General features: G+C 44.0%; 1 protein-coding gene across 1 annotated transcript in view; it reads left to right on the top strand.

The window, feature by feature from the left end:
* The first annotated feature begins 11,517 nt into the window (after window positions 1-11,517).
* The window catches only part of LOC118528487 (guanylate cyclase soluble subunit beta-2-like), a 49,899-nt gene continuing 33,717 nt past the window's right edge, over window positions 11,518-27,699 (top strand). The window contains exons 1-2 of the mRNA XM_078069967.1: window positions 11,518-12,004; window positions 14,955-15,028. Of these exons, the coding sequence (XP_077926093.1) occupies window positions 11,924-12,004; window positions 14,955-15,028 (155 nt within the window). The 5' untranslated portion in view covers window positions 11,518-11,923. The remainder of the gene's footprint in view (window positions 12,005-14,954; window positions 15,029-27,699) is intronic.

Below are 27,699 nucleotides of genomic sequence, written 5' to 3'. Positions count from 1 at the left end.
CAGCCTCAGGAAGAGAGGCCCTCAGGCCCCCAATCTGACTTCTGTGGTGGATCGTGCCCACGGTGCCCTGTGGTTCACATGCATTCTCTGGTGATATCTGCTCCCACCTCCCTCCAATCAAACATGGCTGCCTTGGACCCCCCCAGTTCCTCATCAACAGCATGGGTCAGGGCAGTTCCTGAAAGGGGCAGGAGGAGTGTGGTGCTGGTGATGGGAGAGGGTGGGCAGACACACTTTGTAAATAAAGTGATGTAGCCATTTTGGTTGACCTCCCAGGCCACAGAGCGTATCAGAGCCTGCTGGTCATTCCCTTGGGGAAACTGCCCATGTTTGTTTATCCATTTGTTTGTCATTTGACAAAGAATATTGAGCATTTACTATGTCCCAGCCTGTGTCTGGGGATAGAATATAAACAGAGTCTCTCACGGAGTTTTTGGCTGGGGGGAGACACAGACCTTCCTCAAAGGGTTACACCGGCACACAGGAATCAGAATTGTGGTAAGTTCTGGAAGGGAGGCCTGTGGTGTCACGGAGAACTTGTAAGGGGGGCATCTGAGCTGGCTGGGGCAGGGTGGCTTGGGAAGGGCTTTCTTGATCCCACATAGCTTCATTTGTCATACTCAGATACTCAAATGTCACCTCCTCAGAGAGGTCTTCTTGACCACCCCATCTCAACCATCACTGCTCTTAATCTCTACCACGCATTAGCTGGCTGCACTGTGTCTACGGTGATCTAACACATGATTGTACACACATGCACACATATACACACTTGCACACACTCACTCATACACATTCACTTGTGCACGCTTGCCCCCATTAGATTGTGAGCTCCAAGAGGGCAGTAGCTTATTCTGTTCATGCTCTATGCCCTGTGTTCAGAACAGTGCCCACACCAACAACTGTTTATTGACTGAATGATTTACAGACTGCATAAATGAATGAAGCGGCAGTGAGCTGAGATCTTTAGGGGAATATGAGGCATCAAAATGTAAAGGGCTGGGGGCTACAGAGAGAGATTCCGGCTGAGGGAATGTCACGGGCAAAGGATCTGTGCTGGAGGGGGTATGGCATTGGAAGGAGTTTGAAGACATCACTGATTTATTCCAAAGGTATTACTGAGCACCTGTATGTGCTCAGAAATCTTCCAGGCCCTGAGAGTAGAACAGTAAGACCAGATCCCTGCCTTCAGAGCTTATATAAATTTGGTGGGAAGGGGTGTGCAGGCAGTAAGCAATCATATACTACTTGCATATATATTCAAATGTAATAACGTGTCAGGGAATGATAAATCCTGTGAAGTAAAATCGAGAATGGGAAGGAGGTGAGATTTTTAGTCAGAGAAAGCCCTGCAGAGGTGGTGATACTTGAATAGAGCCCTGCATGAGGCAGGGATTAATGAGACCAGGGGGAGGACTGGTCAGGCCAAGGGAAGAGCCCCCGTAAAGGCCCCAGGCAGGAAGGCATCAGGGGACCTTGGGGATGCAGGAAGGAATGTACTGGGTGGTCCTTGGAGGGTTCTGAACAGAGGAGTAGTACAATCTGATTTAATTTTTGAAAGATGACTGTGGCTGTTGGGTGGGGGTTTTACTGAAGGGCTCAAAGGGACAACTTGGGACACCAGCTGGGTCACTCTACTGTGGGCCAGACAAGAGGCATTGCTGGCTGCCTGGATGGGAGGACTGGGCTGCCACAAGAGGACTGGGTTGGGAGAGACTCTGAAGCAGGACTTACAGGCATTTAGGCTTGCTGGGAACTAGATACAGAGACACGGGGGTCTAGCTCGAGGCGCTAGTGACCACAGGTACCCTTTATTAAGCTGATTAACAGAGGGGCTGCTCAGCAGAGTTTTTCTGCAGGGGAATTGGGGAGAGAAATTAAAAGTTCTATTTTGTAGATGTTAACTCAGAGCTTTCTGTGGACTTCCAGGTGGGAGATTAGACACCTCTGTGTAGAGCTCAGGGGGGTGGCTGGATCTAGAGGTACGAAACCTGCCACCACAGAGACAGAATCTGAAGTCATGAGGAGATTCAGTCACTAAGATATCAAGTGGAAATCTAAAGGGCAGTGAGGTGGAGGAGCAGGCCAGAGTACCCCAACATTTAAAGGCTTGGGAGAGAAGGAGCATGTGTGGTGCAAGGAAAAGCATTTAATGAGGTAAAGAAAATGCTCCAAGTTTGGGGGAACAGAGCACAGATAATGGAGGGGGAGGGTGTGGGGCCAGCAGGGCATGCACCAAAGCCAAGTAAGAAAAACAGTCTTGATTTTGATTCAAAATGATATTGTCTACGTCCAGAGAGCTCACCGACCCTACTCACAAAACCCAGCTCCAGATTCCTTCTGGTTGTTTCTAAAGCTCCGGAGAGGCAGTGGAGTGTTATGGACCAGGGACCAGGGCGGCAAGCATCCAGCAGGCAGCCTCAGTGGCTAGGGGCCCCTTTCCCAGGGTGGGGGTGGGGCTAGGTGGGGTCAGGCCCTCACGCTGCCTCAGCCAATGAGCAACCACCTGCTCTCACCGGGTGGCCTTCTGTGGACCCGGCAGCCCTGGGGTGTAAATGTGGCCCGGTGACTTAGGCTCTCTGGGCCTCATTTTTCTCAAATGAGAATAGGGCACGATAATACCAATTCTCAACCTGCAGTGTTACGGTGAGGGAAAAATGAAGGCTTTCCGGTAAAGTGCCTGGTAGATAGTAATTGTTAACTGTGGCCATATGAAAGGACAATGATTTGCCACCATCACTTAGAAGAGTCAAAAATTCTGCCACAGACTCTAAAATAGCTGTAAAAGAGAAATCCTGAAATGTGTAAGACATGATTAGAGGCAGTACAGCCTCCTGAAATAACTGTTTGGAAGAAGATAGGACTGAACCAACGTAAGGTTAAGAATGTGCTCTTGAGGGACGCCTGGTGGCTCAGTTGTTAAGCGTCTGCCTTCAGCTCAGGTCATGATCCCAGGGTCCTGGGATCGAGCCCCGCATCGGGCTCCCTGCTCAGCGGGGAGCCCATTTCTCCCTCTCCCGCTCCCCCTGCTTGTGTTCCCTCTCTTGCTCTCTCTCTCTGTCAAATAAATAAATAAATCTTAAAAAAAAAAAAAAAAGAAAAAAGAATGTGCTCTTGAATCAGAGGTCTGGCTTGAGTCTCCACTGTTCCACTCAGTGGCTGGCTGGCCGTGGGCGTGATACTCAACTGCTCTCAGCCTCAGTTTCCTGATTGTAAAATGGCTACCTGATCATAAAATGACTGCCTCATGGGGTATAGGAGCCCCTAATGCAACAATGCACACAGAGTACTCCGCATAGGGTCTGGCACACAGAAAGCACACAATAAATATTGCAGCCAGTACTATTATGGGCTCATGAAAAATATCAATATATCAGTTATGATCAGTTGATTACAATGTGACAATCCTTTATCGTCATGCTTCCTCTACATATGGCCCCCAGATCATCTGATTCATTTGCAGCTTTTCCCAAAATTAAATGGAAGTATGGATTAGGGTAGATTTGAAGTTTGCTGAATTTGGTCTTAAATGAGTTTTAACAGGAGTGTCAGAGCTATTGTTTGATATGACCCCTCATCTCCACTCTTGCCTGGCTTCTATATGTAATTTGGAAAGGCAAATGTGTCTTCACTTTGCAGTCCCTGGACTCCCACCCCCGAAAATCATAGCCCCGTATGACACTGAGGGGAACTGCCACCGGGGAAGATGAATGACATTTTCATGATTAATCCAGACCTAGGGAACCAGTCCCAGAGGGAGGACTCACACCTGGGTCCAGTGTGCTGAGCTGTGTTCTTCCACATGTCTGCGTTTGTGGACATTCAAAGCCATATCCCATGGCCTCCCTTACAGTGGAGCACGTACGCAGCGGGCTGCTGGTATGTGGTCATTTGGCCACATGGTGGCACTTCACGCCTAATAATTCTGTTGGTCCTCTTTCTATATCCCCGAAGGGCTTGAAATTCAAACAGAAAGAGAAAGAAACATGCCCTCTTAGAATGACATAGATACCATTGCCAGAAAGCATGGGACTGCTAGGGAGGGTGGAAGTGAACTGGGTTCAACAAGGAAAAGCTTCAGCTCTTGCTGTTTTCCTCAGTTCTAAGGGGGAAGGCTCTGGTTCGAAATAGAAAGACCCAGAGTTCTACATTCAGAACCTATTTTCCAGGGTTTTTTCACAACACTGCACCAACTCCAGGTCCAAAGTAGAATGTCATCCACCAGTGGGGCAGATGAAAGAAAGCGGGCCTCCATGGACCACAGTTTGACTTTCTTGGAAAAAGAGATTTTTCTGAAGATAACACCTGATTTTGAGACAGGCCTCAGCTTCTTGTAGAAAAAAAGAAAGGGGTTATAACCCATCATTTTTATTCTTTTCTTGGAGGCTATAGAGACTTGGGACTGAGTTTGAATACCAGCTCCTACACTAGCTTTGGAGCCTCAAGGAAGCTACTTAACTTCTCTGTAACTCAGTGTTGTCATCTTTAAATGGAGTTAATGGTAATAGGACCTACTTTATAGGATTGTGGTAAGGATGAAATAATATTCACTGGAACCAAATGAAATTGCTGGTGTTCAAATCTTTGGCTCACAAGAACAGCAATTTCATGTAGTTCATCCTATAGTGTTTTGTGCCAGGCACATAGTGAGGCTTGGTAGAACTGAGTTATTATTATTACAGCTAGCATGACAAGGGTACAACAGGCACTTATTATGAAGATTTAGAAAATAAACCAAGACAAATGAAAATGGAAACATAGCATGCGAGTACTTGTGGGATGCAGCAAAAGCAGTACTAAGAAGCAAGTTCATAGCAATAAACAGCTACATTAAGAAGCAAGAAAGATCTCAAGTAAGCAACATAACTCTATGCCTTAGGGAACTAGAAAAAGAAGAACAAATTGAACCTTAAGTTAGCAGATAAAAGGAAATAATACAGATGAGGGTAGAAGTAAATGAAATAGAGAATGGGGAAAAAAATAGAAAAGACTAACCAAATTATAAGTTGGTTTTTTGAGAAGATAAACAAAATTGACAAAGCCCTAGCTAGACTAACCAGGGGAAAAAAGAAAGGGCTCAAATCAGCAATATTATAAATGAAAAAGGAGACATTACATCTGATACCAAAGAAAGCCAAAGGATCATAAGAGGCTACATGAACAACTATATGCTAACAAACTGGACAACCTAGAAGAAATGGAAAAATTCTTAGAAATATACAACTTACTAAGACTGAAGAAAGAAAGGACTAGAATAGAAAGAAAGGAAGAAATAGAAAATCTGAATAGACCAATTACTAGTAAGGAGATTAAATCAGTAATAAAAATTCTCCTAATGGAGGAAAGCCCAGGACCAGATGGCTTCACTGGTTAATTCTACCAAACATTTACAGAATAATTAATGGCAATCATTTTCAAACTCTTCTAAAATATTGAAGAGGAGGGAACACAAACTCATTTTATGAGGCCAGCATCATCCTGATACCAAAACCAGAAAAGGACACTACTAGAAAAGAAAACCACAGGCAACATGCCTAATAAATATAGAGGCAAAAAATCCTCAATAAAATACTGGCAAACTGAATTAAGCAGCACATTAAAAGGATCATTCACCATGATCAAGTGGGATTGATTCCTGGATCGTGAGGATGGTTCAACATACACAAATCAATCAATGTGGTATATCACATTAACAGAATGAAAGAAAAGAATTATATAATCATCTCAATAGACATAAAAAAGCATTTGACAAAATTCAACATCTGTTCACGATAAATGCTCTTAAAAAATTAGGTACAGAAGGAAAATATCTCAACCTAATAAAGGCCATATAGGAAAGCCCACAGCTAATGTCATGCTCAATAGTAAAAAGCTGAACTTTTCCTTTAAGATCAGGAACAAGACAAGGATGCCCACTCCCACCACTCTTATTCAACATAATACTGGAAGTTCGTAGCTAGAGCCATCAGGCCAGAAAAAGAAATGACAGGTACAAGTAAGTAAATAATAATAATAGTAATAATAATAATAGTAAGTGTTGGAAAAGCACAAAAAGGAAAAAGAAATAAAAGCTATTAGAATGGGAAAAGAAGAAGTAAAACTGTATCTATTGCAGATGATATTTTATACATAGAAATTCTAAAGACTCAACCAAAAAACTATTAGATTGAATCAATGAAATTCAGTAAAGTTGTAGGATATAAAACTAACATTAAAAATTCAGTAGCATTTCTATACACTAACAATGAATTTTCTGAAAAGAAATAAATTGATTCCATTTACAATAGCACCAAAAAGTAATAACATACATAGGAATAAATTTAAGGAAATGAAAGATCTCTACTCTGAAAACTATAAGACATCGATGAAAGAAATCTAAGAAGACAAAAATAGAAAGGTTTCCTCTGTTCAGGAACTGGAAGAATTAATGTTGTTAAAATGTCAATACTACCAAAAGCCATCTATAGATTCAATGAAATCCTTATCAAGATTCCAAAGGCATTTTTTAAAAAAGATTTTATTTATTTATTTATTTATTTATTTGTCAGCAGGGCGGGGGGAACAGAGCACAAGCAGGGGGAGCAACAGAGGGAGAGGGAGAAGCAGGCTCCCCGCTGATCACAGGACCCTGGGATCGTGACCTGAGCTGAAGGTAGACGCTTAAATGACTTGAGCCACCCAGATGTCCTCTAATGGCATTTTTTACAGAAGAGAAAAAGCATTCCTAAAATTTATATGGAACCACCAAAGATGACAAATAGATAAAGAAATCCTAAGAAGAACAAAACAGGAGGCATCACATTTCCTGATATCAAGCTATACTATAAAGCTATAGTCATCAAAATAGCATGGTATTGGCATCAAAACAGACAAACAGACCAATGAAACAGAATCGAGAGCCCGGAAAGAAATCCCAGCATATATAGTCAATTAATATTTGACAAGAGAGCCAAGACTACTTAATGGAGCAAAGACAGTCTCTTCAATAAATGGTGCTGGGATAATTGGATATTCACATGCAAAGGAATGAAATTGGATCCACATCTTACATCACCCACAAAAATTTACTCAAATGGATTGAAGACTTAAATGTAAGACCTGAAAACATGAACCTCCTAGAAGAAAACACAGGAATAAAGCTCCTTGACATGGGTGTTGGTAATGATTTTTTTTTAGATATGACACCTAAAGCACAAGCAACGAAATAAAAAATGAACACGCAGAACTACATCAAACTAAAAAGCTTCTACATAGCAAAAGAAGCCATGAATCAAATGAAAAGACAATCTGTAGAATGGGAAAAATATCTGCAAATTATACATCTGATAAAGGGTTAATATCCAAAATATATAAGGAACTCATACAACTCAGTAACAAAAAACCCCAAAAAACAATCCAATTAAAAAATCGGCAAAGGATCTGAATAGACATTTTGCCAAAGAAAATAGATAAAAGGCCAACAGTTACACGAAAAGATGCTGAGCATCACTAAGGAACAGGGAAATGCAAATGAAAACCACAATGAAATATCACCTCACATCTGTTAGAATGGCCATCACCAAAAAGACAAGCAGTAATAAATGCTGGCATGGATATGGAGAGAGGGAACCCTTACGCTCTGTTGGTGGGATTGTAAATTGGTACAGCTGCTATGGAAAACAGTATGGAGTATGGAGGAGCCTCAGAAAAGTGAAAATAGAACTACCAAATCATCCAGCAGTTCCGCTTTTGGGAATATATCCACTAACTTGAAAACATAGCTGCATCCCCATGTTCATAGCAGCACTATTTACAATAGCCAAGCCATGGAAGCAACCTAAGTGTCCATCAGTGGATGAAGGGATAAAAGAAGCTGTGGTATGGACACACACACACACACACACACACACAGTGGAATAGTATTCAGACATTAAAAACAAGGAAATCCTACCATCTGCAAAAACATGGATGGCCCCAGTAGGCATTATGCCATGTGAAATAAGTCAGACAGAGAAAGAAAAATACTGTATTATCTCACATATATGTAAAACCTTTAAAAAAAAAAAAGAACTCATGGTAAAAGAGATCAAACTTGTGATAACCAGAGGTGGGGGGGGGGGGAGGTGAAATTGGAGGAAGGTGGTCAAAAGGTACAAATTCCGGTTATGAGATAAATAAGCACCAGTGATGTAATGTACAAAGTGATGATTAGCTGACACTGCTGTATGGTATATAGGGAAGTTGTTAAAGAAGTATATTCTGTGAGTTCTCATCACAAGAAGAAAACTGTTTTCCTTTTTTCTTTCTTTTTCTTGTATCTCTATGAGAAGTGGATGTTGGCGGAACCAATTGTGGTAATCATTTTTCAGATGATATGTAAATCATGCCATCATGCTGTATACCTTAAACCAAGATGCCAATTATTTCTCAATAAAACTGGAAGAAAAAAAGGAACCACCCTGTCTTCTGGAAAGTTTTTCCTGAAGATTAAACCTTGCTAAGTGCCCTGTTGTTTCTGCATGCAGAAGTTCCAAATATGAACACATGCCTGAAATAAATCTGGCTCCATTTCGCAGCTATATCCTCAGCCGAATAATCTCTACCTGAAGCCATCTTTCAATGAGATATTAGTCCCTCCGTGGAGGAAATCAAGACCAACCCCGCAGCACGCTTGGTGCGAGCAAAGTTACACAGAACTCACCTCTCTGAGAGCACCCTATGCCTTGGGCTGATACTGAGACTCCTCTCTCAGTCTCTCTGATGCACTCCCATCAGTTTATCTCTTCTATGTCCCAGTCCCTCTTAGCGAGCCAGGTGAATACTAGCTAATCTCAGTTTCCTCCTCTTGGGCTCACCAAGAGTAAGGCAGCTTAGAAAGGCAAAGACCAACAAACAAAAACCAGATAATGGTTATATTTTATCAGAGAAAATCTTCTTCCCACGTACTCTTTCCTTGCCCTCTTGCTCTCATTTCTTTCCTCAAACTATACGGATCGACTCTAGTAACCTCCCTATGGTTTCTCACCTCCCCCGCCCACTTGTCATGTACAAAAGGAAAAGTTTAGGTTTCTCATTACACATGAGACCTAGTCCGTAGACCACAGGAGATGAGAGGTGTCTTATAGGGTCTCATTACATATCATAGAATATGGATAAATGAGTGTGTTTCCAGACATATGTCCAATTTGGGAAATGAGTTTCTTCAATGCACCAAACACGGGTTAAAAGTGAGGCCAGATACAGAAGAGAACATGCTGTTTGATTTAATTTATATGAAGTTCTGAAGTTTAAGAGCCAGCAAAACTAATCTATCGAGATTATCAGAAGAGTCATTGGGGGCGAGGGGCCGACTGAGAAGGCACGAGGGAGCTTTCTGCGATGATGGAGATGGTTTATCTTTTTACTGGGGTGTGAGCTGGTGAGCTCCCCAGGTGGAGACATTTGTCAAGACTCACCCAACTGCACCCTGAAGACCAAAAGAAGTAGCAGTGAAAAGTGGCCCTCAGAACAACAGTTACAGTCTGGGCAGGGGGCCCCTTTTGTCGTAGAAGAGAGAAGGGAATTTCCATATATGGGAAGTTCCTCACTAGGCTGTCTATGCCATTGAGAAACATAAAACGTCAGCCAATTTTCCAGACAGTTTCCAAGTCCAGGGACGTTTTTCTCCATGCACACACTGCCTATGTCTTTTCAAATGTTTACAGGGTATCTAAAATAGTAGTCCTTTGGGTGGCAGTTGTAATTAGGAAAATGGGCAGTGAAAATTAACACATACCGTAAAAGAGAGATGATTGCTCCACCGCCATATACAGTATTCTTACCACATGGTATTCACCGAGGAATCCAACTGGTCCATGCAAGCTCAGTCTCGTTCTAGGGAAGATCCCCCCTTCCTCGTTACCCTGAGGATGAGGCTGCCGCCGCCGCCCACGAATGAGATGCCATATGGTACTTAACATCAGAATCAGAATGAGCTTGTGCTTTTTGTGTGAGATACTGAAATTTATTAGAAAATCAGAAAGCCTAATTTTCACCAAGTTCCTGAGACCTGCCATCTGCTGCATGAGAAAGAAAATGGAGTTGTTTTTTTTTTTGTTTTGTTTTTTTTTAACCATTTACTTATTGTGAAATGTAAGAGTGCTGGCGTGTTTGAAAAAGCTGGGTTGAGGGCTGGGGGCGGGGGTGGTGCGGGGTGCAAAAGAGAGAGCCGGAGCAGGCCCACTTGGCAGGGGAGAAAAGACTGTCAGCTGAATGGTGGTGGGGGCCTGGGAAGCATAATTATGGAAATCACCTAGTCCAGAGCCTTTTCTTCTCCTCCTGAACACATGTTCCTTCGGCGCAGGAATAGCACAGAGAGAGGCCAGCTTTTGAGAATAAGCAGTCTCTGTTTCAGAAAGGAGGAAGAAGGGTCTTAAATAAGTACCAGTGTGTCAGAGTATTAGGTCTTTCTGTGGAGGGGGTGGTGTGAGGAAGACAGGAGGAGGGGTGACAGACAAGGGAGCTTACTGGGTGGGGAGGCAAGGGGAGCTTTCTAAGGCGGATGCAGAAAGAGGGGGGGCAGGCCGGGAGAGGGATCTGAGTGGGGGTGGGGAAGGAGAGCCTACTGAGAGGGGAGAAATCTTTCAACATCGTTTGGAATTTGACTGCATGTGTTGGGTGTTGGGGGTACAAAGCTAAAGATGCTTTGTCCTTTAAGGAGGGCATGCCAGATGCCCGGGCATTCATTTCAAGGGCATGCCCCTGTCCCTGGCTTCGTAGGTTCACGAGATGCTGCCATGGCCATGTGTCACATCCATGGGGCTGTCCTACCCCTCTGCAGAGCCGTGCAACCTCGAGGGCTTACCCAACCCCTTGAGCTTTATTGTATTTACTTTTACTCTTGTTTTTACACCAAAGCCGGCATGTCTGTTAGAGGTGCTGTAGGCACCATTCACTGGACATGGTTGGGGACCGGGTTTCTTACCTCTGATCACAATACTGAGGAAATAGACCCCGAGGAGATAGGTTACCAGAGCCTGAATGGAGTGCGGATGGGGAGGAAGGTAAGGCTTTAAGGCACCAGGGAGTCTCACATTCTAACATCATAGAGTCAAGTTCTGGTCAAGGCAGGCCATCTTTGGACCACGTCCAAGGAGGTTTAATTAAAGAAGAACTAAAAAGACCTTTCAAAAGGCAATTTCATCTGCAAGGCAGTCTTCCAACAGGATCCCAGGGGCATCCTGAAAGTCAAGTTCAGGGTTCTAAGAGTGCTCTGGGGGCAGAGGGCTCTGTGGCTGGCCACCTGGGAGCATAGCCCACACCTCTGCCTCTGTACTCTGGAGGTGCTCACCATGGTGACATCACACAGGAAGGTGACTGACTGTGATCTGTCAAATGAAAGGATGAACGACTTTGCAAAAGCCTCCTGGGCTTCAGGAATCCTGGCCTCCCCCTTCAGCCAAGCTAGGAAAGAATGCGTCATAGAGAATGAGATGCCAACCTCTCTGCGGGGGGATTGAGTGGGAGAGGGAGCAAAGTGAGTTTCTGAATTTGCAGCAAGATTAGGCGGGAAGCAAAAGGAAGCCCCAGAGTCCAGCAGGATCAGGATGTGCTCGCCCTCCGAGCCTTCCCCTACAGGTAGGGAGTGCTCTGCGGGTTTCTGCGGGCTCCAGGCCCTGGAGGCTCCAAGCTGCAGGTACGGTGCTGTTGTGTTGGCACCTCTGGGACAGGTTCAAGTTTCAGGCTGAACCCCCAAGGAATTAGCACCAGGGAGGTGCACCCCGAGGGGAACCTGGCAGCGGGCCCCACGCATTAGCTGGTGGGGCAGCCTGACTTTTGACTCCCTCGCTGACTAAGGACTCAACGGTTAGCTCCTTGCTGCAAGGCCAGTGCTCAGCTCCTGATCTCCCTGTGGACGCCCAGATGCTACAAGACAGGCTTCGGGAGATGCCGGCCGTTCTTCTGAATGCCTGGGGGACGTGTCGGTCAGGAGCTTGGTGCTCCCCCAAGACGGCTTCTGCCTGAAGGCAGCCGCTGCAGCAACATGGTAAGGGCCTCCCAGCGTCCTCTGTCCTCCCTTCCCCTCGGCATCCACGCGTGGGGCACCTCTTGCTCAAAATGCACATTCTCGAAGAAAAATGGCTATCGTTTCCCCGAGCATTTGCTATGTGCTCAGTGCTTCATACCTACGATCTCATTTAATCCTCACCTCAAACCAATGAAGAAGGGACCATTCTCATCCCCATTTTCCAGATGAAACAACTGAGGATGAATGAGATCTGGGGAAGGTGCGGGGTCAAACAGCTGGTAAAATGTGGGGCTGGCCAGCAGCCGGCAGCATTCCTCTACAACCCCAGCAGTAGTACTGTAAGAGTAAGCACTATTAGTTCAGTTTGGCTCTTAAGCCGCCTGGGCTCAGAGAGGGTAGGTGATTTCCCCAAAGCCACGAAGCTCTAAGGCACAGAGACAGAAAGCTATCTGGCTCCGAGCGCAAGCTGTTTCCTCTAAGCCCCACCCCCTCTCTGGGCTCACTGAGGCTGGATTATGTTCTGGGGCCCCAGCCCCCCAGCCAACAGATGGCAGGCCCCGGGAGCAGGATTAGATATGGAACGTGCAAAGTGATCTTTGCAGGAGAAATACTTAGCTAAACTTAACATTTTCTGACTTTTTCTAAAAAGGGAACAATTGCTTCTTTTGAACACTGATGTTTCTTAAAGGTACCACAGCTACTCTCCAGTGGTCCTCAAAAGATCTGGGTGCCACTAGCCAGTGAGGGTCCCTACCTGCCTGGTAATGTAACTAGTTTAAAGGTGTTGGTTCCCGAGTGTTAGAGAATTTGGGAGCTGTTTGTCATTCTTGCCCATTCCAGTCAGGCCCTCAAACGTATAAGGAGTGTGTCTTGGTGAGAATCCCCGTGAACTGGTGTGTGAGCAGCAAGTACAAAAGATCTCTCCCATATGCAGGACCAGCCTGTCAGCTGCCTCTTTTTTTGCTCTCTCCAGGGGTGGAGAAAGTCCCGTGATTTTAATATTCAGGAGAAAGCGTATTTATAACCAGCAGAGGGTGAGGGGGTTGCCCTCCGACCTATATGTTCAGAGCCCCCAAATGGCTACCTACGCCACTGACTTCAGAGACCACTGAATGCCAAAGACCTGATGCTGGTCCTAGAGTGCATGTCCCACTGACCCTAAACTCATTAAATTTTGAGATACGTGATCCCATGTGGTTATAACTCACCAGCTGATACGCCTGCGCCTTGCTTTCCTTTGTCACACACTAGGAGGCTTAGGCAGCGGGCATGGTATTTACGTTGGCCTCGGCACTCTCTTGCAAACATTGCTAGGATAAACAGTTGCTATCTTTGTTAACATTGAATTGATTTTAAATGCCTGGAGATATTTAAACATTTTCATGCTTTCAAACTCAAGGCTTCAATTCAGTACTTATTTGTTCAATAAGTATTTATTAAATACCTACTACGTGCCAGATACCATCTGGCCAGTTTAGCTGCAATACAGATAAATTATACATACTTCCTGACCCCAAGGAACTTACAATTTAGCAGAGGAGAGGGGAAAAAACGATATGCAAAAATGATGTGAGTGTGTGTGTGTGTGTGTGTGTGTGTGTATGGGTAGGTGTGTCGATAGATGGCTATGTAGATAGATAAATAGGAAATATGTGCGTGCACATGTGATGTGGTAACATAACAATCCTGTGGTAATAGGGACACAGAAGGTGAGAGTCTGGGACATAGGGAATGCCGGCCAGTATCCGGTGAAGGAAGCGGGAGCGGTTCTAGAGACAAGGCAACAATGGAGCCAAGACTTGCCACGGAGTGACTGAGCAATGAGGAAGGAAACACCATCAGAGAAGGGCCATCTGTATTTGGGGAGAGGGGGAAGGCATCTGGGTAAGCCAAAGGCAGCCGCGGCAGGGACAATGGAAACATAGATTTTGATGGTTCGAGAGAGCGTTTTGAATGCCAGGCTACCGTGTGGCCTTTTAAATGAGTCACACGTGGGGGGGCAGGTGGAGCCAGGACGAGATGGAGTGAAGGGAAAAGACTTCATTTTGGTGTGGAACTGGAAACACAGCCAAGCGGGGTGGACAGTGTGTTCCCAGAAAGAGCTGTTAGGGCTCAGACCCCTCTTCTTCCTGCTGGCATCGGCCTCTCTCCCTTTAAGAAATCCCCATACATAAACATCCAAACTTGTAAGTTTTGAGCCTGATATTTGTGAGACAGAAGGATTCTTTACTTGATGAAGATTTTTTTTTTAAAACTGAGTTCCCTTGGTGCTTTCAAATCTAATCCAATCATCACACTCCTAGGTTAGGTATCGCCGTGCTGTGGAGATGGGTGGCCTGCATGGGTTGTACTATCCTTCACCAAGCAGAGGCATTTATAAGCTTCTTATTTAAAAAAAATTTTTTTTTATCTGAAGGAGGAAAGAAGGAAGATTGCAGATTAATGAGCAAACCAGGAAGAAAACTCTGCTAATCCCATTGCTCTTTCTTTATTGTTAGTTTTTTTCTCCCTTTATTTTCCTCCACTTTTGATGTCTTCCTCTGCAAACACACCATTCCTGACTCATTTTTATAAAGAAAAGAGAATTGTCCTTTCCCTGCCTTTTTGACATGGCATGAGGCGAGTGCCCTTCCTGGTCCCGGTCTCGAACCCCATGCCCCTGTTGTGTTTTTGAACTCTTTGTTCTAACCAAACGATTCCCCATTTTGGAGATGATTACAATGAACCTCTTCTAATTCTAGTCTGATTTCAAATTTAGCTCCTAGGTTTTCTCTATGGAAATGACTTCTCTAAGTTGAGAAGAAGCACAACTATCAAACCAATAAACTCACAAGAAACAGGGAAAAAGTATAATTCATTTCGTCAAGAAGATGCCTTTGTACTTTTCCTAAAAGAAACTGTTCAGATGTCTATGACTGGGGATTTCATGCTTCATTACTCATATTTTCCCTCTTGTTTTGTGTTCTAGTACGGATTTATCATCACCTGTCTGCAATCCCTTGTGATAGAGAAATTTGGTGAAGAGACCTGGGAAAAATTGAAGTAAGTATATTTAAGGAAAGATGGCGAATCCCCCCCGGTGGTAAGACTCCAGCGTTTTGAAGGTCATGGGTTTTTACTAACCTTTTGATAAGGCAGTTGGTTGTTAGTAGGGATATCAGTTCAAGTACCTTAGACATACCAACTAGATACAGAATAAATCTGCTATACCGTGTCTGTGTTTAAGGAAGGTATTAGCCTCAATTCCTAAACGCAGCCCGTGTGAATAAGTATTCTACCTTTAATGTCATGAGTGAATTCTTATTCGCTCCTCTTGATCACAGAAGAAAAAGCAACTGCCTTATTTCCAATGTACATAAATGGAGCTGCCAAAACCTCACAGAAGAGGGGTATCCCTTTTGAGTTTAGCCAGAATCCCTGTTTAGGAATTCTTTTTTTTTTTTTTTTTTTTTTTTTTTGAGAGGGAGAGAGAAAGAATCTTAAGCAGGCTCCACACCCAACATGGAGCCCCACGCAGGGCTTGATCTCATGACCTGAGATCATGACTTGAGCCGAAATTAAGAGTCAGCCATCCAGGCGCCCCCCTCTTTAGGTATTCTTTAGTTACCTGTTACAGTTTTTCCTCTCTGCTTCCACCCAGAAAATGCTGAACAAGGTTACTTACATCTTCACGGGGTATCCTGTCTGACTCTCTGTAAGTTTGTTCTCTGTCTGCCTTCTTGAAGGCTCCCAGCCTTAAAATGTTAGAGGACTGGACTGACGGGTCTCCGAGATCTCCTAGTCCTGTGAAGAGGGAAGAGTAAAAAAATAGGGGAAAATGATTGGCTTCCTCAGTTAATTGAAACAATTGGCACTGCCTTGCCTATTAAATCTATAAAATGTTGAAATGATAATAAGCAATTCTGGTGAAGATGCAGCAAATGAGTAAGTGCTGATGGCATCTTAAGTCAGTGTAGCCCTTTTGGAAAGCAATTTGACAACATGTACCAAAAGCTGCAAAAATGATGAAATCCTTTAAAGCAGTAATTTCATTCTAGAGAATTTATTCTTGAGAATCTAGTCCCTTAGAAACAAACATATCTATCTATACACACACACACACACACACACACACACACACACAGATGAAACATAGCCTATATTTATAAATAATAAAAGAAACAATTATCTTTAGTGTTCAAAAATAACCCAAAAGTCAAATGGAATGACAAGAAATATGCATCATTACATGGGATGCTTGCAAAGATTGTGAAGCAACCTGCAAAATTTTATGACAATATTAAGTCCAAAAGACCAGAAACAAAACAATAACAACAAAAAAAGACACAAACTTACGTAGTTACTGGGTAGATCACACAAATGAAGGGAAAGACCAAACTAGTAATGACTAGTAACTGAACTAGAAAGATGAAGTGCTGGATGACTTTTTTTCCTAATATCTATTCCCAAATTTTCTATATTTTTTCATGGCTTTTGTAATGTCAAAACAGTTTAAAACGCTTAGTGCAAACTTTCCCTCACTCCTTCCTATTCCCATTTTACGAATAAGATAATTAGAGCCGAGAGTGCAGGGGACTTGCAGTCCGTGGGGCTAAATCAGGAGGAGGCAGACAGGCCCCTGCTGCCCGGGCCCCGGCTCCACGCCCTACACAACGGCCAACTGCTCATGCGTCATATGTCCGACCCTCTTCTGGAAAGGCAGCCCCGGGCCATTTCCACAGCATCTCCAGGGTAATTTTCTTAAAAGCACCAGAGGTTGGGGTGGGAACAAGTAGCTCTGGCCTCACAGAGGCAAAGAATACTCATTTCTAAATATTTCAAGGAGGAAGGCTTAATAATTATGATCAGAGAAAACTTGGACTAGTCCGTGGTTGAGAGATCATCTGGCCCAGATCTCCTCATTTTACAGATGAGAAAACTGCAGCCCAGAAAGGTTAAGTGACCTGCTAAAGAGTGCACAGCAAGTAGGCAACAGGGCCAGGGTGTGGTATCTGTTTCTTGAAGTGCTCCTTTTCCACCCCCTAGGCTGCCCCGAGGAGAGAAGCATTTGAAGACTCTGAGACTGTCTTTTTATTTTTATTTTTTATTTTTTATTTTTTATTTTTTTAAGATTTTATTTATTTGCGAGAGAGAGAATGAGAGACAGAGAGCATGAGAGGGAGGAGGGTCAGAGGGAGAAGCAGACTCCCTGCCGAGCAGGGAGCCCGATGTGGGACTCGATCCCGGGACTCCAGGATCATGACCTGAGCCGAAGGCAGTCGCTTAACCAACTGAGCCACCCAGGCGCCCCTGAGACTGTCTTTTTAAATTGCTATTATATTGTAAAGGGTAAACTCAGCAAGAAGAGGAAGGAAAAGCATAGTCTTATCTTAGGCACTTAACTTTGGGCCAGGCTCCTTCCATAATGATCTTATTAAAGCCCCAGAAGAACACTGGCAAGGCAGGTTACTGTCTCTGCGAAAAACCCTGGGGGATTAAGTAATTGAAGAAGCCATTTTGCCTGGGTGATGTAATAATCTACAGAAACACTACAATTATACCTGGAACTTGGGAACTAGGTGCCAAAGGCCCACATCAGATGGGAAACTGGGATCCTTTGCTCTGCCACAAACTAGAGAGGAGAAGGTCAGCCTGCCAGAGGGCCAGCAGCCCCTACCAGGGGACCGTCAGTCTCAGAGGAAGGGGAGGAAGGTAGGTGTGGGTGGACACTGCTGGGTGGGCTGGGAACCAGCTTGAGAAAGAGGGTACACATACTGAGAGAAGTCACCAGGTATGGCTGCGAGTCCCTGGGGAGTCATAGTTGGTTTCAGCAGGAGGTGCCTCCCCTACAGTCCTTGGGACCTGGGCAAGTTCCTTAACCACTCTGTGACCCAGGTGTTTTCAGCATAAAATAATGACCCTAGAAGTAGCTAAGCACATCGGGGCTGTTGCAAGCATTCAACGAGATAGGACAAATGAGATGCTTAGAAAAAATGCCTGACCTGTGGTAAGCGCTCACCAAATGTGAGGCGTGTGATTGAAGGTGATGACTACTGTTGGCTTGTTTTCAAGACGGCGGTCCCCAGCTGGGTTGGGGAGAGGAGGAGGAGCCCTACGGTGTGCACCCACACGCCTGGACTGGAGTCCTGGCTCTGGGTTTGGAACTGTGTGTCCTGGAACAGGTTGCTTCACCTCTCTAAAGCTGCTTCCTCATTGATAGAAGGGGATGATGCACCCCTCTTCCAGGGTTGCAGAGAGAACTGAGTGGAAAAATCGATCCCCAGGTACACAGTAGATACTCAGTAAGTGTGGTTTCCCCTCGAATACGCAGGTGCGACGCTAGGATTACACTACATTCGACATTAATAGGCATTACTTTGTGGCTGGTCAGGTGACTGTGACTTCCATCTTGAAGAGATGATGTTCCTCTAAGATGCTCTCTTTGCCCAGAGAAGGACACCTGGCTTCCTAATATTAGCATCATTGGGTGGATGACATTGCCTCTGTTCCTTTTTCGGACTGGTCTCCCCAACCACCAGTGTGGGGCATTGTCCAGCCCTGTCTTGAGGACCCCCATAAATACTAGTGACCAGCTTATAAGAGGGAGGGGGGACTGACTTTTGGTGATTGATTTTTGATCCACGATGCTTGTATCATCTGAATTCCTGGTTAGAACTTTGAGCCTCAGCTTCTCAGGTGGCCCAAAAGAGTCTGTTTTGCCCAGGAGAAAGGCCAGGGCTCTAGAAATAACTGGAAATTACCAGATACAGCTGGAGCACTTAGACATGAGTAGAGGTAAAACAATAAACGTGTTCAGTCCGCGGCTTGCGGGCGGCTGAGAGGCGCTGTTTACAGAAGGCCGCTTGCATGCCCCCACATTACAGAGCAGATGCAACGGGACCAGCCATGGGAACCCTGATCGGTTAAGATGTTCAACGTATCTTTGTGAATCCAGGGAAAAAAAAAAAAAAAGCTTTCCATGTGTAAGTAGATGGAAGTGGTTTCTTCCTTTTCGGATCCTTGGTATGCCCTCCCTGAGAGGAATGGTCCATTTTCTCTTCCTGCCCCCGAGGAGCATTTCTCATGGCATTCCCAATCAGGAAGCCCAGGAAGCCCGACCACAGGAATTCCAAGATGTTAGGACACTGGAAGGAGGGGTGCAAAAGGGTGCAAGAGAATCCGAAAGAGATGTCCAGGAACCAAGACCTCAGGGAGGCCATGTCCGGAGTCTGTGTGGCTAGGCTTTACATCTGATAATCTTGAAGTACCAACCCTGTGCTTAACTGAGTCTCCAAGGATACGCTTGTATATACAGCACTAGACATGCATGTGATCGCGTTGGAAACGCGTCCTTAAACCAAAAGCAAAGCCTACCTAACCAGCTCAACCAGCAATGAAAATTGCATCATATTAGAACTCATTGAAAAAAAAAGAAACTGTAGTGCAGAAAACTCAGCTTATAAAATGCAAATTAAGGCAAGATCATTTGCTGTGCAAAAGGATTTGCTTCAGGCTACGTTTAAATAACAAGTTCCCTGGTGCTTATAAAATAGAATTTTAGCTGAAAAAGAAAAACCCATCAATTCCTACACAACTTTTAAAAAGGAATGATTAGGTAAAATGAAATATGTCTCCAGACTTTATGACATAAATTTTATTTTATATGATATAATCAGAAACAGATGTTTCTCATCCTTTGCCTGCATTGTTTATTTCTCTCCCATATAACCTAGATTTATAGATTTCTAATTATGAACCACTCTTTTATAACCTTCTGGCTAAAATCTTTATCAGGACTTAACAATGAGAAGCAGCTAATAGGTTGGGAAGAGTAAAGCCTCTGGAGTCAGATCAACCTTTACATTTTGCCGGTATCATTTACTAGCTGTTTGACATGGGCAAGTTTACTTATTCAACAAGTATTTATTTAGCTCCTAGTGTGTGCCAAACAGAATTCCTGGCACTGGGAACAGTGGTGAAGGGAACAGATGAGGACTCTGTTCTCTTGGAATGTGTATTCCAGTGTGGGGCTGGGGGCAGACAATAAGCAAGTATCGTGCTAAGTGCTGTAAAAATATAGGGTACTTGATAGTGACCAGGGATGGAAGATGTCAGTTTCTCTGAAATGGTCAGAAAAGGCCTCTCTACAAAGGTGATATTTGAGCTGAAAGGCAGGAAGAAGCCATATTTGAGTTAGGGAATCATATGTGTTCTAGGCAGAGAGAACAGCCAGTGCAAAGGTCCTGAGGTGGGACTGGGTTTGGTAAATTCGAGACCCAGAAGAAAACTCAGTGTGACTGGAGCATCATGATTGAGAGTCTGATAGGAGATGGGAGTGGAGACATGGTTAAGGATCAGAATATATAGGTGGCTAAAGATGGAAAGGAGTGGGAATTTTATTCTGATTGCAATGGGTAACCGAGGTCTCTGAGCCTTGGTATCCTCACTTCTAAATGGAGGTAATAATGGTAGGCTCCTCACCCATTTGTGAAGACACAGGTGAAGTGTCTGGAACTTAGTGCAGGATGTTGCTTGCAAGGATCAGCAATTCACTCTGTGAGCTAAAGTTTAAGGAAGTTAGTAGGAGTCAGAGATGGGCGTTAGTAGGATTCACAGAGCTCAACTGCAGAAAGTACAGAGAGACCACACAGGACATGGAAGGTCGGTGGGCCTCTCTCCATCTCTGTGCCTCTTTTCATGTTCACTCTATTTTCCTGGCTCTCTCTGCAAGTCTCTTAATTTCTATTTCTCCCCAAATTTTCTATATGCCCTTTCAATTTAAGAGATCACAATCATTTGATAGAGAGACCCAGTTTCTCAGTGTCTCCATTCCAGACACCTGAGACAGAGGGTTTGCTGGGCTGACTTTGGTCAGGTGCCCATACCTGGACCCACCAGGTGGACTTTGGAGGGTAGGGTCCCTGAGAAGAGGTTCTGGGTAGAGCTGCTGTGAATGGTGTATTCTCTCCACTATATAATCAAGTATGGGGGGAAGGGATGGAGGTCTGCCTGATTTACGTATGCATGAATGGAAGAGGAATAAATGAATAGTAGATGGAGAGGCTCTGAGAACCTTTGAGATCATCTTTGAAAATATGTACACGTGTCTGCATGTATTTTCTGGGGAGAGGGTACATGCTATTCATCAGAATTCCTAAGAACTCTATGACCTAAAAAGTTCAAGGGCCCCTGCCTCTACATTTTCAGGATTTTGTTCTTACTAAATAAGAAATGCTCCTGACATTCTGATATCTGAAAAAACATCATTTCAAATACACTGACAAACCGAGCCAGAAACAATCAGGAGGGCTGTCGCTCATCCTCCTTCTGCTATGCCTCCTCCATCCCAGCCACTCGCTAAGCCTCGCCCACTCCCTCCATCTTCTCTGCTTTTCCCATAAATAAGGTCTAGTTAAAAAGTAGCTGAAAACAGACAGCTTCTATTTTTTAACTTTTATCAAGGAATGCTGCCTGTCTCCCCACTCCCACTCCATTCCTGGCCATGAGTGTGCTTGCTGATTTATCTGGCTGCCTAAAATCATCAGAACCTCAAGGGTTTTGAGAAATCAAGTTGGTTAGTATGTCTCAATGGGGCATTGAGTATATCAGAATATTCAAGGGCTTAGAACATTTTTAAAAAATACTTAATATTATGATATTATTATACATATAAAAGAGAAAACTGTTTTTCTAATAAAGACCATTGAAAGTAAAGCTTGAGAAATAGTTTTGTTTGGTGGGAATACATGGAAGGTAAATTTAGCAGGAATAGAAATGGGTATTATAAGGCCTGAAACTTAAGTAATTTGGAGGGCCTCCTTTAAAAAATAATATAAAATTACAAATAAAAATTTATCTACAAAAGTGAGTACTTATTTAGAATGAGGAAAAAAAAATTAAAAGCTGACAGATAACATTAACATCAAAGGTCCAAAAGGTAGAACATATTTATTATTATTATCATTAATTATTGACCTACTTTTATATTTTTCCCTGCATCTTTGGCTACTTGTGGCTTTCCTGTTCATATGACAATGATTTAATGAGATCATTTTCCATCAAGAGAATGGAATGAATGTTCCTCTAACATGGCTGGCTGAAAATTATTTTTATTGTGTTTTATTTTTATTTTATTTTATTTCTTTAATTTCATCTATTTATTTGACAGAGAGAGACACAGCGAGAGAGGGAACACAAGCAGGGGCAGAGGGAGAGGGAGAAGCAGGCTCTCTGCTCAGCAGAGAGCCCAATGCAGGGCTTGATCCCAGGACCCGGGGATCATGACCTGAGCCGAAGGCAGACGCTTAACAACTGAGCCACCCAGGTGCCCCTATTGTGTTTTATTTTTATTGGTAGCTTAGACAAATGTCTTTCTGTACGTCTATAACTTTCCAGGCAGTTTCTTACAAGGTGTGCCTCTTTGCTGGTGGCAAGTTCTAGGAGAATGCCGGCCCTTTATCTACTTGTACATGTCTCGCCCCTCTGCCCCCAGCTGCCCACTGCTGTTACAGGGCAGTTCTCCGCGAGAAGGTGGCCCCCACTCAGGGAGTTGCAGCCTCTCCTTCAGATGCCTATTGTGGGGGTCACATGAAGGTCTGGATGCTTTTGAGGCTACCAGGGGGAGGTGGCTCTGGGGGCTGGGTGGCCTGCAGTCCCTCCCAGAGGCACCCAGGACCATCATCAGGGCATATAGGGTGGACCTTCCACCACCCTCCCAGCCTGGGGTGGCTCCAAATGAGGGAGGCTGGGCAGGGCTGCTGCTTTCCCAGAAGCCTCAGCTTCCTTAGCTCCCAAAGCAAATCTGATTCACCATGGGCTTAAGTGAGAAGTTCTCAAACAGTTTGGCCTTAGGAAGCCTTTTTTAATCTTAAAAACGATTGAAGACCCAGAGAGCTTTTATCTATTGGCATTTACTATATTGGAAATTAAACCGGAGAAATTTTAATAGATGGTTATTTCTTGATTCGCCTAAAATGGCAATATAAGTCTATTACATGTGAGCATAAATAGCTCATTTTTATGAAAAATAACTATTAGCCAAATAAAACAATTAGTGAGAAGAGAGACATTGCTTTATATTTTTTTTGCAAATCGCTTCAATGTTTGACTTAGGAGAAGAATGCTGGATTCTATTTTCTGCACTCTATCTATTGTGATCTTTGGTTTTCGTTGAAATTTATGAAGAAAATATAGAAGGAGGAAGCATTTTCAGGCTCTTTTCAGATCACTGTGGAGGTTCTTTTAAACCTCACAAAAGCTCCACTAGGTGGTAGTTTTTCCAAGGTCAGTTACAATGTTGAGGGCAAATCCTTTGGCTTCTGTTGCACTTTGAAATATCTTTTGCCATCATTTTGAACTATCGTGCATTAGTCATTTGGAAAATATTAGCTGGCTGAGTTATGCAGATCTTATGAATATTGCCATAATGCATCATACAATATCAAAATCACATTTGTCAATATCACCACACTCTCATCAAAGCCTCTAAGAATTGGGAAGCTAATGAGCTCACAGTAGCAGATGCAAGTTTTCCAAAATTCCAATTCTCACTTAAGAGCTTGAGTTTTATCATTGGCAACAAATTCTGTCAGTTATTTTCCTTGAAGTGACAAGTTAACTTTGGTCTTTTTTTTTTTTTTTAAGAAAATGTCTGCCAAATATCCAATTCTGAATAACTGTTGTCCGTCTGTCAGTGGTTCTTTAAAGTAGAAATGATGTTCCATGAGAAAAGTGTCTAATTCGACTCACAAAGGCAATCATAAAAGTGCTTTTCCTTGAGCTGACCTAGGCCTCCTTGTGTAGACAGTGGACATGCTTTCTGCACTTCCTGCTTCGTCATGCAGAATGTTCAAAAGATTTAATAAAATTGATCAGTGTTATTGCTTCATTAAGGACGATTTGACATGGAACTGGCTTTTTCTTTACCACGAGTGCATGGCAGCAAATATGATTACTTAGTTCGGTTTAGTACCACTGACTTGATTCATGCTAAGGTCCTAACGGGTTTACCTACCAATGCTTTTGAACCATTAGAAGACATTTTAACCAGTAAAAAGGGCAAATAATGTCTTAATTTTATTATGAAAATAGTTTTGACTTCTTGGACTCTAGAAAGCTTCCTAGGGTCCCCCCCACCCAGGGGTTCCATGGAACACACCTTGGGAACTGCTGGTTTAGGTGCCAGAGTCATTCTCAGTGAATCTACATTGCGTGTTGGCTGGGAGGGTTGTACATCAAAATCTCCACGGAAACACTGACCTAACCTAATACTGTCACTGTAAAAATCAGAAATGGAGGAACAGCGAGATTTGTTTCAAGTCACGCAGCTCGACTGTGGTAGGGTCAGGATTCGTTCCTGGCTCTACTGACTCACATACAGTGGACACGTAAGCCTCTATCAAGTTAGGTCTCTCACGCTTCGTAAACCTCTTATAACTCCCTGACAGACTGCTATTGTGTGCCAGGTACAATGCTAGGTATTGAAGACAGGAAATCAAATGATATTTGCCTGCTGTTTGGGGCCCATTGTCTAGGAAGCCTGGGGACAGGTACATCAAAGGTTACAGGTGCAGCCAGTCGTAAGGCAGGTAAATAGCAGGGACTCGGGAGCTCAGAGGAGGGGTGCTGGGATCTGACGGCAGCTCATAATGACCAGAGCTGGTGATTCTCAGGCTAAGTGGGGAAGGAAGAACAAAAGTTGGCCAGACTCTCCTTCCTGTCGGGGAAGAATCCGTGGGAAGGAAATGGCATGGCTGGTCATAGGGACTTGGGGCATCTTGAGGAATGAGGAGGGGAGGTGGCTGGAGGTGAGGGGTAGGGTGCAGGGGCCAGGTTGTATGTGTCAACCCAACAAGTCTGGAGTTTGTCACGCAAGCCTTCGGGAGCTGGAGCAGTGGGCTAGAGCGTTGGCCAGAATGACAAGCTGGGACTTCTTCTAAATACCAGGTGGTCATGACACCAGGACACCAGGTCATGGCACCATGTAACTCTCAGGGCCTCTTCTTCCCCAACTACACCTTGAGTCACATGGTTACACACAAGTTTGTAACAGGAATTCCCTACCTACCAGAAAGGAGCTCTTGAAGGAACGATTTCCCATGGCTTAGGATGGATCCCATTTTCTTGGCCTGAAACTTGCTACAACGTGCTATTTATTTTTCCTGTGGGCTTTATGGCTCACTCTGGACTCTTAGAAACCATTACCTCAGTTTTGTAACACTGAACAATGTTAAGATCTGTAATTTGTAATGTGTGGCCTTGCCAGACTGAATCCTAGAAAGTGTTTCTGAGCAGTGGTTTCCAAACCTGGAGAGTCATCTGAGGCAAGTGGTTAAATAAATATGGATTTCCAGGTACCACCTCCAGGGCCCAGGAATCTGCATGTTTATTTTGATCCCCAAGTTATTCTGGAATAGGCAGTCTGGCCCTGGTTTCCTGCCCAGTTATTTTGGGTATCTATTCCTATTTTGGTCCTAACTAAACTAACTAAAAAGGAACACACATTTAATGGCTGAGTACTCCAGTTAAAAACTAATTTGTCAGATCTCCTGAATATGTGTATATATGGTCACCTCTGTGGTTGGCATTTTTCACATTACATGAAATATGCTCCTCTTTGTGTGATTGGAAATATCAACTTACTTCATTTCCCACAATGCTTCTCCAATCCCCAATCTCTTCAAAATGTTTTTTCTTTTTTTTTCTTTTCTTTTTCCTTTCCTTTCCTTATTTATTTTTTTTTAGAGAGAGAGAGAGTGCAAGCAGGGTTGCGGGGGGGAGAGGGGTAAAGGGAGAGGGAGAGAGAAAGAATCCCAGACTCCCCATCGAGCGCATGAGCCCGATGACTTGGGGCTCAATCTCACAACCCTGAGATAATGACCTGAGCCAAAATCTAGAGTGGATGCTTAACCCACTGAGCCACCCAGATGCCCCTTCAAAATGTTTTGTGATGGCCATTTTTCTCTCTTTCCCTTCTTATCAGAGGTATTGCCATCTCATAGGGAGTCATCAATTGGTGTATTTATTTATTTATTTTTATTCTTGGTGAGCATATTGTTTCACTATAGCAGTTTGAATGACTGTATATTGCAAGTGTACACGGACTCTGTGGGAAGTGTTACATGCAAGATCACCGAGATCGATAAACAAGGCTGACAATTCCCGTGCAATCATAACAGTCTGGGCATGTCTGGCATTCCAGAAATGTGCAACATATATACAAACCAAATAAATATTTGACACTAAAGTGTTATCAGCTCAGCCTACAGGAAAGAAGAGGCTGCCAGACCCAGACAGGGAGGAATGGGTGGTCCCACCAGAAGCCTGAGAGGTGGCACAGAGCTTGTTACATTTTCAAGGGTCTTGGAGATGACATAATCCCTTTGGGGGCCTTCTGAATAAATTATGATAACACGTTAAGCTTCAATATGGATCTTGCTCATCATGTTTCTATTTTACTCATAGGCATAGAAGCAGGGTCCAAGTTTTCACAAAGGCCCACAGGCCTGGGGGGAGTGGATGGAGGGTGATGACAACATGGCAGAGATCATCCCGCTTAAGGGAGGGATGGTGGTTAACAGCATCCTTTGTCTGCCCCGGGCCCAACATCCAGCTTCTCTGAACAGCTGTGTCTGATGATACTTAGAGACCACTGTACGGACAGGGACCAAAATAGGAAGCTTGCAGGTGGAGAGAAACCCAGAGAGCTTCTAGCTCAGTGATGGTCATGTGCAGGGGCAAGTCCCCTGTAGGCTGTTTGAGAAGCTCTAGCAAATGCATGTGGGGTGGGGAGGGGAGCATGGATTTAAAAAAAAAAAAAAAAAGGTTAAGGAACACTGATCTTACCAACTACCTCCCTTACTTTACTGATAAGGAAGTCGAGGCCCAAAGAGAGAAAGTAATTTTCCCTCAGAGCTCGTTAATAGCAGGGATAGATTTGGAACCAGAGTGTCCTGGCTGCCGGCTGGGTCACCCCTGGCACAGCATGGCACCTCTGTGCTCTTGCTATTATATCAGCTTCCCCCTGCATCTGTGTGGAGTTTCTTATTCTCTCCTTTCACTCCTGTTACTCTCTCTTATCCTCATCAATACTCCTGTCGGAAATGTGGGACAAGTGTCATTCTCCCATTTAACAGTGAGGAAGATAAAGGCATGGATAGCTCAGGAAAAAAAAAAAAAGATTTAGGAATGAATAAGGATCTTCAAGTATTAGAGGGCTGGTATCTGGAGGTAGGAGCATCCCTGTCTGCATGTGCCCCGGGGGCAGATCCAGGACCCGGGAGAGGGATGGCAGGTGGCAAGTGCTAGAGCTGTGTGGGCTTCAGAGCTCAGAACCCAGGACCCTCACGTGTCAGCTGGGGGATCCTGGCAAGACAACCTCTCTGAGCTTCCATTTCCTCCACAGTAAGTAAGATGATCACAAAGAATCTGTCATTGCCATGGCCAAAAGCAGATGCCCAATAAATAGAAGGTATTATCAGGGTCTAGAAGTAGGTTTTAGTTCATCATAAGAAAAAACCTTTCTATCAAAGAGAGCAGTCCGTAAATGAAATGTGCTGCCTTGCAGAGCAGTGAGCTTCCTGCCACTGGAAGCATTTAAGAAGAAACTAGAAGACTAGCAGTCAGAGGTAGTATAGAATGGAGAATTGGACAATTGGGAAATTTCACACTTCTCCCAATTCCGAAATTCTGTGCAGTGATCTGGGATAAACTCAAATGTTTTGTATTTTTTTCGG

Source organism: Halichoerus grypus, chromosome 4, assembly GCF_964656455.1.
Source record: "Halichoerus grypus chromosome 4, mHalGry1.hap1.1, whole genome shotgun sequence".
Classification (NCBI taxonomy): Eukaryota; Metazoa; Chordata; class Mammalia; order Carnivora; family Phocidae; genus Halichoerus; species Halichoerus grypus.
Note: the sequence above shows the minus strand (reverse complement) of the source record. Positions and strands in the feature narration are given on the sequence as shown.